The sequence below is a fragment of the Myotis nattereri genome (assembly GCF_964212035.1).
Source record: "Myotis nattereri genome assembly, chromosome: 6".
Classification (NCBI taxonomy): domain Eukaryota; kingdom Metazoa; phylum Chordata; class Mammalia; order Chiroptera; family Vespertilionidae; genus Myotis; species Myotis nattereri.
Genome location: NC_138081.1, coordinates 44,256,737 through 44,267,957, shown reverse-complemented (window position 1 = coordinate 44,267,957; position 11,221 = coordinate 44,256,737). Strand labels below are relative to the sequence as shown.

The 11,221-nt window shown below is 40.8% G+C and overlaps 1 protein-coding gene across 2 annotated transcripts in view; it reads right to left on the bottom strand.

Moving 5' to 3' along the window:
• Positions 1 to 9,347: 9,347 nt before the first annotated feature.
• The window catches only part of MRAP2 (melanocortin 2 receptor accessory protein 2), a 37,557-nt gene continuing 35,683 nt past the window's right edge, over positions 9,348 to 11,221 (bottom strand). For both annotated transcript variants that reach the window (XM_081094087.1, XM_081094088.1), the window contains one exon: positions 9,348 to 10,856. In XM_081094087.1, the coding sequence (XP_080950213.1) occupies positions 10,508 to 10,856 (349 nt within the window). In that variant the 3' untranslated portion in view covers positions 9,348 to 10,507. The remainder of the gene's footprint in view (positions 10,857 to 11,221) is intronic.

Below are 11,221 nucleotides of genomic sequence, written 5' to 3'. Positions count from 1 at the left end.
GGAACATATTTTCTGCATCCTATGTCTAATTATCGTTCTTTGTTTACACGTGCACGCGCGCGCGCACACACATACACACGCATCCCCTGTCCATCTCTTTATTTTCCTAATGCCTAGAGGCACCAATTCCATAATGACAATGACATGGACAATGATGGCACAGGCCTCTCACACTCTTATAAAGAAGGAATCATTGCTACACTGCCACAGAAATGGGCTTATAACTGCTACAGTGTTTGTCTTTTTATTTTATGTCACTGTAGTTAAGACTTTTTAGGCCATGGATTTTTTTAATAATGTCTTTAATTTTTAAATTACACTTGCCATACAATATTATATTAATTTCAGGTGTACACCATAGTGATTAGACACTTACTTAACTTACAAAGTGATCACCTTGATAAGTCTAGTACCTCTCTGACATTATACATAATTTTTTAAGATTTTAATGTGAGTTTTCTTTAATCACTAATCAAGATTCTAGTTTAGGACAAAAATCTAAGATTTTTACTTTCTAACAAATTGTCTACTAGCCCTTAAACACAGGATGCTTTAATAAAGATTAGAGCTGTGCTACACAAATACACAGGATCCATACAATCTTAGAGGATGTAATTACTAAGGAAGAAAAACAAAATCCATTCATAAGTGCCTTAAACTTCAAACTGCTCACAGGAGAAATCGTTACCCACAGTGAGTGTCACATTGACATGGCGCCTTGGTGATGAGAAAGCTGATTTTCCTACTCATAGAGTTATGCTGCTAATTTGTTGGATGATAAAACAGTTTTCCCATTTTATCTGTTCCTAATAAGTAAACATACTCCTTGCTACCAGATCAATGGGCTGAATTTCTCCCATAAGAAGGACATGATTAACAACAATAAAGCCCACTGCATGGGAGAACATATTTGCCAATGTTATCACCGATAAGAGTTTAATCTCCAACATTTATAGGGAACTCATACAACTTAACAAAAGGAAGATAAAAAATCCAATCAAAAAATGGGCAAAGGACCTAAATAGGCACTTTTCAAAAGAGGACATTCAGAAAGCCAAGAGACATATGAAAACATGCTCAAAGTCACTAATCATCCGAGAGATGCAAATCAAAACAACAATGAAGTACCATCTCACACCTGTCAGAAAGGCTATCATCAACAAATCAACAAAGTGCTGGAGAGGATGCAGAGAAAATTCCCACTCGTGCACTGCTGGTGGGAATGCAGACTGGTGAAGCCACTATGGAAGACAGTATGGAGTTTCCTCAAAAAGTTAAAAATAGAACTCCCATTTGACCCAGTGATCCCACTGCTAGGAATATATACCAAGAAACCAGAAACACCAATCAGAAAGGATATATGAATCCCTATGTTCATAGCAGCACAATTCACCATAGCTAAGATTTGGAAACAGCCTAAGTGCCCATCAGCAGATGAATGGATTAGAAAACTGTGGAATTCTATGGAATACTATGCTGCTGTAAAAAAGAAGGAATTCTTACCATTTCCAACAGTATGGATGGAACTGGAGAGCATTATGCTCAGTGAAAAGCCAGTCAGTGAAAGAAAAATACCAAATGACCTCTCATTTATGGATAATAAAGACCACTATAAACTGATGAACAAAAATAGATACAGAGGCAGAGCAGCATTAAACAGACTGTAAAACTACAGCAGGAAGCTGGGGAGGGTTGGGGGGGGGGGGCGGCGGCAGGAAGAGATCAACCAAAGGACTTGTATGCATGCATATAAGCATAACCAATGGACACAAGTCACTGGGGGGTAGGGGAGGCTGGGGGAAGGTCAAGGGGGAAAAAAAGGAGACAAATGTACTACTCTTTGTAATATTTTAAGCAATAAAAAAAGACAAAAATATATTCAAAAAAAAGGACATGATTAGCCCAGCCAGTGTGGCTCAGTGGTTGAGCATTGACCTATGAACCAGGAGGCTCGATTCCTGGTCAGAGCATATGCCCTGGCTGCAAACTCAATCCCCAGTGAGGGGTGAGCAGGAGGCAGCAGATCAATTCAATTATTCTCTCTAATCATTGATGTTTCTATCCCTCTCTCCTCCCTTCCTCTCTCTGAAATCAATAAAAACACAGATAGACAGATAGATAGATAGATAGATGATAGATAGATAGATAGATAGATAGATAGATAGATAGATAGATAGGACATGATGATACTCCATGCAAAATTTTTTCCTGAGAATAACAGGCTTTTTAAAGGGAAAGCTGTAACTGTTGTTGAGGGCTAGTACAGAGCTGGAAGGAACCAATGGAAATACAACAGGTCTGAGTTGAGGTACTACTACTGCCATGGAACCGAAGAGATCATTGATAGCTTTAAAGATATGACACTCTCCCAGGAGCTCAATGTTGAAGGAGTATCTGAACAATAAATAGATTGACACGGCTGCATATGATTATCACAAGTCAATGAGTGTGTTTTGACATGTGGAAAATAATTGTCCCATTATTCTTTGAAGGTACAGTAATAGCAACAGAAATAATAAAGGTTGAGAGATCTTGGAGATAACAAAAAATAAAATAAATCATTCTAAATCTGCTGGGTTCCTTAACAATATGCAGGAAATGAACAGATGTCTTCTGCAGCCCTCTCTGAATGCAAGGCTCACTCCTGCAAATCGAGGCTTTTTAGCACACAGAGGGGACAAGTCAGGTTTTCTGATCTTGGGAGGTTTACAGTATGGCAGGAAAGATCAGACAAGCACATAAAGCCAACTGTGAATAAATGCAATAGGAGTGTTATGAAGTGGGAATGGAGTACAGAAGAAAAAAAAACTTGTTTTGGAATATATGGCTTTGGAGGTTAATCTTAAGAAAGGGGTGGAATTTTGGCAGAACAGTATCTAAGAAAGAGAATTTAAAAACTGATTCTAGCCCTGACTGGTTTGGCTCAGTGGATAGAGCGTCAGCCTGTGGACTGAGGGGTCCCGGGTTCGATTCCAGTCAAGGGCATGTACCTTGGTTGTGGGCACATCCCCAGTGGGGGGTGTGCAAGAGGCAGCTGATCGATGTTTCTCTCTCATCGATGTTTCTAATTCTCTATCCCTCTCCCTTCCTCTCTGTGAAAAATCAATAAAATATATTTAAAAGATAAATAAATAAAAACTGATTCTAAAATTCCTACATAAAGGCAAAGGACCCCCAAATAGCCAAAAACAACTTCAAAAAAAAAAGAACAAAATTAAAGAACGTATACTATCTTATTTCAAGTCTTACTATAAAGCTACAGTAATCAAGAGGTCTGATATTGGCACAAAATAGACAAATAGGCCAGTGCAACAGAATAGAATATTCAGAAATAAACCAATACATAGATTGAAAACTGATTTTCAATAAAGGCACAAAGGCAATTGATCCTTTCAAGGATCCTTTCAAGAAATGGTGCTGGAACAATTACATATCCATTTACAAAGAAGTGAACAATATACTCAAAAGTTAACTCCAAATGGATAATAGAGCTTCACAGAAAACCTAAACTATAAAATTTCTAGAAAGAAAACATAAGATTAAACTTTATAACCTCCAGTTTGGCACAGATTTATTTGATATAACACTAAAAGTGTAAGCCGTTTTAGTAGTACAATAAAGCTTAATTTATTTTGTCAAAGTGAATGTTTTTAAAAAAAACACTGACAAATTGGACTTTACCACTCTTCAAAGACACTATTAAGCACATGAAAAAAACAAGCCATAGACAAAAATAAACTATTTGCAGATTATATATCTGATGAAGTATTCATATACAGAATAAAGAACTCTCAAAACTCAATAATAATACAAAACAAAAAAACAATGAGCCAAAGACTTGAAAAGCTGAAAGGACAGAACAGGTCTGATAGCTGTGTCCCTAACCCCTCTTCCAAGAAAAAGCCCCAGAATGTATCAGTTACTCAGCCTGCCCTTATCTCGGCCAATGGGAAAGCGGGGGAAACTAGCCCAAGGCCAAAAGTATGCTAGCCACCCTCCTCCCTCCACCCTTCCCCCTCCCCCACCCAGTCTTTGTGTAACCAGACCCTAGCTGCACCCTGCCCTTGTGTCACTAGCCCCCGGCCCTCACTCAACCAACGGGAATCGGCCAAATCAGTGGTCAGAGTGTGCCCCCACCCCCCGACCCCAAGCCCTATAAATTCTTTGTTCTCTTGGAACTCGGGGCCCTCTCGCACCCTATCGCTGAGTTGGTAGGGGAGGCAGAGGGACCAAGTCCCAGGATTGAATAAAGACTCTATGCTTTTGCATTGGACTCGGTGCTCCCTGGTGATGTCCTTTGGGGGATCTTGAAATCTGGGCATAACAAAGCCACTTCACCAAATATATCCAGATGAAAAATAAGCATATAAGATGATACTGGATACCATCAGTCATTAATGAAACGCAACTAAAAACCACAATGAGATACTATTACACACACATATTAGAATGGATACCATTAAAAATATTGACCTTAGAAGATGTTAGCAATGAGCCAGAGCAACCAGAATTCTTATACACTCAGAGAATTTGAAATGATACAACCATTTTGGAAAACAACTTAGTTTTTTAAAAAGATATACACTTATCTAAACAATAATTTAAATTAAAAAATAAAATTAAAATGCAAAAGAAAAGTGAAAAATAAAGATATACACTTACCTACCATATAACTCAGACATTCCTCTTTTAGGCACAAAAGAAAATAAAAGTATATATTCATACAAAGACTTGTAAACAAATATTCCCAGCACTTTTATTTTTAATAGCCAAAATTCTGAATAACCCAAATGTCCATCAACAAGTAAATAAACAAATTATGATTATCCATACAATGAAACATAGTGAGCAATAAAATGGAATGAACTATTGATACAATAACCTGGATGAATTTCAAAATAATTATGCTGAATGAAAAAGCCAGACATAACAGAGTACATACTGCATGATTGCATCATACAAATATCTTGTAAATGCAAACCAGTATAGAGTGACAGAGAGCAGATCAATAAAAAGCAGATCAAAGTTCATTTATTTGCATATTGACATGTAATCATTCCAGAACTATCTGATGAAAAGATGTTCTCCCCATTAAATTCCCTTTGTGTCCATATTGAAAATAAATTGTCCACACATGTGTTGGTTTCAGGGGAAGGGATGGGGAAGGAAGGATTACCAAAGGGCACAAGAAAATTTCTGTGGTTAATGCATATGTTCATATCTTGATTGTGGCGATGATATTATTAGAATTTACATATGTCAAAACATATTAAATACTTTAAGCATATGAAAGTTATTTTGTCAAGTATACTGCAAAGTTGTTTTAAAAATTGCAATTTAGGCCTGGCCAGTGAGGCTCAGTAGTTGAGCGTTGAACTATGAACCAGGAGGTCAAGGTTCAATTCCTGGTCAGGGCATATGCCTGGGTTGAGGGCTCAATCCCCAGTGGGGATGTGCAGGAGGCTGTTGATCAATGATTCTCTCTCATCATTTATGTTTCTATCTCTCTCTCCCTCTCCTTTCCTCTCTAAAATCAATAAATATATATTTATTTTTAAAATTGCAATTTAGTCCTGACCCATCTCCAAGCCTGACTAGAGTGAGTAGATCAGCCCCTCACTCGACCTGCCTAACAGGAAGGGGAGAAATTGCTCTCATGGAAGGTGACAGCATATAGTGTCACTGGATTTTTTGCTCACCGTGTCTGCTGAATAATAAAAAATTGCTAGACATGTGATATGTCAAGCCTATATGATTGATAATGTGAGAATAAAAAACATTAGACAACAAATGCAAGCCCTGGTAGCAGGGCCAGCAAATAAAGACTATAAAATAATACGTCCAATAAAATGGAGGAAATAATGGACAAAATAGATGAAAAGACAAAGGCTTTCACCAGAGAAATACACTGAGCAGTATGTTTGAGAAGACTCTGACAGATACTCTAGCACGGGAGCTTTCAGTTCCAGAAACGTGGTGAGCTGAGCTAATGTGAGTCCCTTTAAAAGTACAACTCTTAGTAATATTGGATAAAATACAACAACAAAAAATAACCGTGAGCTAACTGTGAAGGAAAAAGAAATTCCCAGGTGACAAAAACAAACAGGAAACTTAAAGCCAGAACGGGAAGCTGTGGGCTGGCGCCACGGTGCCCTGGAGGGAAGGGGTTTTAATCCACACGGTGAGTGATTAGCGTAATAATGTTCCTTCAGGAAAAAGGATTCATGCCTGATACACTCTCTTGCTTGACTGAGACTCCCTGCATGGAAGTCAAAGAAAAGGAGACGCAAAGGACCTACACACTGCCACCAGAGAGGGATGAGGAAGCTGGTGCTACTGGGGTCGCTAGGAAAAAAGAGTCTCCCTTCAAAAAGCTAATCCCTCAGCTCATCCTTCATGTGGATGTGGGATCCTTAGTTATACTCTACTTAGGATACAGGAATCTGCAAGCAAAATATAACAGAATTCCAGATTGAGCAAATCACTTGGAGCCTAAGGATAAGCAACACAGATTTGTTCTCTAGGGAAACTTTTATAAACCGGGGTTCATGGGACAATCACAGGAAATAAAATGATCCTCGCTAAAGAGAAACTCACACAATTCTACACACACACACACACACACACACACACACACACACACGGACTAAGAACAGCCAAACATAATTTACTGTGAGTAGAAAAAGCAAACCCTAAAACCCTAGGATGCTTAGTATTCCAGAGCCTAAAATTACCACATGAAGCAACCTAAAAGAGAGCCTGGAAGAAGTACGGATGAATCATTTTAAAAATAAACCATAGAAAGTGTAATAAAATCAGGACACCAGGTAAAAAGAACAGAACATATTTTTTAAAAAGAACAAATAGCCTCTGGCTGATGTAGCTCAGTTGGTTGGAGTGCTGTCCCATGCACCCCAGGGTCCCGGGTTCGATTCCCATTCAGGGCACTACCCACGTTGCAAGTTCAGTACCCAGGTGGGGCGCGTATAGCGTATGGGAGGAAACTGATCACATCGCTGTTTCTCTCTCTTTCTCCCTTCCTCTCTCTAAAATCAATTTAAAAAACCCAGACCTTATGAAAATAAAATATATATAACAATTGATATACAATTCAATTGGGTGGATTAAACAACAGACTTTAACTTTTAACATCTAGTGTATTCATTAAAATTCAGGAGTAATCTCTAAAATACTTGCTTAAAAAGAGAATAAATACAAAGGCACTAAAATGGAATGTGTAGGCTAGGCCAGTCACTATTCTAAGTGTTTTATATATTTTATTACTTAATGCTCACAAACTTTGAGTTGGGTAGTACCCCTTTTTGTACAGAGGAAACTGAATCTCTAAGAGACGAGGTGTCCTGGTTAAGACTGCACAGTTAGCAAGGGATGGATCCGAGCCCCGACAGGCTATCTATAGGCCCCGTGCTCTTGGCCATGACTACATGATACAAAGCAGGAAAAATAGATAAATAAAAATCACAAAACAGATGTGAGAAATGAAACATCATCAGGAATCACAATATGTTTAGACAGAATAAACTTGCAAGTAAAAGATAGCCTCACAGATTTCATTTATTTGCCTGAAACAAAGTAAAAATTAAAACATAGATTTAAAGATAAAAAGAATGACAGACAGACAAAGGTCCAAAGTTAGAGAGAGAAAAAAGGTATATACTGATAAATACTGACCAACAGAAGGAATCATTCAAGCCTTCCAGAGATTCATTATTTGCTCGAAGCCCAGCTTGGCCTGATCCGTGCTTTGCAATATACTACGTGTCCCAGAGCCTTAGTTCTCCTCCGGTACCACACAGAAGCAGGTCTCCAAGTAATGCTGTTTTGTTCAGCGGCGTTTTGTTCTAATGTTGGTCAGAGGAAACACGGATCCCTGGCTGGGGCCACTGTGTGTGGGGGATCTGCATGTTTTTCCCATGTCTGTGAGGGGTTTTCTCCACGTAGTACAGATACTTGGGGACCAATCCTTTGTTCCTTGGTTTTACAGGTCCACAGATGGAGTTTTCCCCATGATGGAGCTGACCCAGGGTCTCAACCAAACCTGACCGAGATGATTAAAATGATGAGATTTGGGACTTGTGAGTTGATAAGATTTAGTGTATATATAGGACACTGAGTTGATGCTATAATAATTGAGACTTTGGAAGATGTTGGGATGAGATCAGTGTATTCTACATGTGGGATGGGTATGAATCTTTGGGACCAAATGGAAGACTGTTGGTAGGCTAATGTTCCCCAAACACGTCCATGTCTTACTCCCAGAATCTGAACCCATTACCTTACACTGACTAAGGATCCTGAGATGGGAGATTGCCCAGGTAATCCACTGTAACCAATCCCAGGGCCTTTAGAGGGGGGGAGGCCTGATGGTCAGAGACAGAGACATAAAGGAGAAGCAGAGGTGAGAGGGACCAGGAGCTGAGGAGTTAGGCAGCCTCCAGGAGCTGGAAACGGCAAGGAGATGGATTCTTCACTGGATCCTCAGGTGGAACACAGCCCTGGCCACACCTTGACTTGCGCCCATGAAGACTGCTTTTGGAGTCTGCACCCCAGAACTCTAAGAGAAGAAATCTGTGTTTCTTTAAGCCCCACAGTGTTATCTTTTGTTCAGACAGCAATGGCAAATGAATTCAGGAACCAACAGGAACAGGAAGCACTGCTGCCTGCTGGGCTGTAATGAAATTCGTTGTTTCCGACTCAGGAGTCTTGTGTCTTCCATGCACCCACGCAGCTGAGCCAGCTGGCTGGTTAGCCACGGGGGGTAAGACCTTAGATCTTCCCAGTCCTTGACATTTAGTTCACAAAAATGACAGGAGTCATGGGTATTTTTCCAACTTTTAAATATCCTTCAGTCTTTTAATAAATCCACTTCTAAATCAAATACCATTTGAAGAGCTTTTACTCTTTTTTTTTTAAGAGCTTTTACTCTTAATAAAAATAGTTTAATTTGGTTAATTATGAAGAATGTCCATATTAGAAGTTAATAAAATCAGCATTCTTTGCTACTCTTGCTCTCTTTCCTGAAAATACTCATCAAAAACAGCAGGTCTCTATTTGCAAGAATGTGTTATAGCAGCTTTAGTTACAAAAAACATTTCACTCCTTGTTCTGTTTAGCGTTAGATTCTCAAAGAAGAATATTTTCCTCAAAAGACATTATGGGAAAGGGATTTCTTTTGATGGAATAATTCCTAAATGAAAGCTGACGTGACTTGGACTACTAGGCTCCTGGAGATAGTAGAAGTTAGGAGGCATTATAAACAAGGAATAGTTATACGAAGGAAATAAAAAACACTGGATGTGTGAAAACAAAGAACCAGAGAAAATTCCTTGTGCAATCAAACGTATTTATTTTTTAACTTAAGCAAGACAGGTGGTGAACAAATCCATAATGAATACATCACCGAGATTAGCAGTTGGCCATGCATGCAACCTGGAAGTGTAAAACCCAATTATTTCTGATACCAGGGGCATGTTTAAATGTGTTGTACCAGGCCAACCTGAATATCTATTTGTGGGGTATTTACAACCCATTCGCCATCTTAACTCACAGCCGCATACTAGCCAGATGACCATCCCCTACACATCTGCCAAGCAAGCAGACTGCATGGCAAATAGCACTTGACTTGTTCAGTGGCCAAGGGGACAGCAGTGTGACCAGACACAGACAGATCAACACAGAGACACACACAGGTCACCTCCCTCACTCAGCTGATAACCTCACATTTCTTGGGGACTGGAGTTCTATGAGATATACCATGGACTGAAATTCATTGTAGGACTGTCCCCTGGTTTGAGCATGGGTGGCCAGAGGTCCTCAGAAAAGCTGTTTTGGCACAGCCGACAGAAATGTTGTCCACAGTGATGTGTGAGACGAGTGTCCTGGCATCCTGGTAGGCATTTGGGCCCGGACAAAAGCTGAGCTCAGTTAAGGGTTGAGTGCAGGTACAGACATTTGCAGGGGTGGGGGTCCTACAATCAGAAATAGGATCCAGTGCCCTAGTTTATGCGGCTTTATGTATACCCCAGCCTCGTCTGCATGCACGGTCAGAAATTCACAAAATATTAGAGCCAGTGGGGAACATCTACCCCAGACTCCTCACCTTACAGGAAAAGGATGCGGCAGCCCAGAGGGAAAGCAATTTGCTAAAGGCAGAGAATGGCCGTGGCAGGAACACAGAAGACCCCCATTCGAGAACGCTGATGCCCAGTATGTGGCCAAATTCCTCAACAATAAGGAAGGTGAGACGGTTACTTTATTCCCGCCAAAGCCCCAGATATGTTTAAAGGCATAAAAACTCAGCTTAATCAGCTCCCTTCTGAGGGGGCTCTCTCTTCTCTCTCTCTCTCTCTCTCTCTCTCTCTCAGACACACACCACTTTGGTAAATGAAGATTTCTTGCTATACAAACACACCCCAACATCTTCAGGAAGAAAATTACAGAGCATGTTTCTCAATCCAGGTCTCTGTGTGAGGTCTGGGAAACTGGCTTATTTTCCAGAACAACAGACAACAGGTGGTTCTGAAATCAGAAGATCGTCGTCCCCAAAGGAGGAGTTCTGGTCCGTGTTCACAAAGTTGGGGATGTCAAATTTCATGAGCCTGTTCAGCTCCTCCTCTGGCCGCCCGCTGCTTCTGGTGACTTCCTGCAGCTGCACGTCGCTGTCGAGGGCTGTGGTCTGCTGGCCAGCCCTGGCCTTCTCCAGGGGCTCCGCCTCATTGATGTAGCAGTGAAAGAGAGACCGGGACTCCTCATTGCCCTTATCTGGCTCCAGCGGTCTTCCGAAGTCTGACACAAAGCTGCTCATTCTGAATCTCTTCTCCGAAGGCTCTGCGTTGCTATAGAGAAAAGGGAAAGAAAGGACTGCTTACACTCTGCCTCATTCTCCTGCTGAATCGTGGTTTGGGGCATGTAGGGCAGGCCAGGCCGGCGGATTTCCACTGGGCACACACGGAGTGCAAGTCCCTGTACAGAGCGTGCAGACAAACATCAGAGCTGAGAGACGTCACTTCTGAACATGCATAAGTAAACCCAAGGCAAAGGCTCCAACATGAGGGCCCCCGGACCTTCCTGGGAAGAGACATCTTGTGGAGGAATCATCGGATTTGCAGTGGGACTCCCAGATCTCCTGCATCAGGATTACTTCAAGTGCTTCTTAAATGCAGAGTCCTGAGCTGCAGCCCCCAGAATCTCCAGAGGCAGG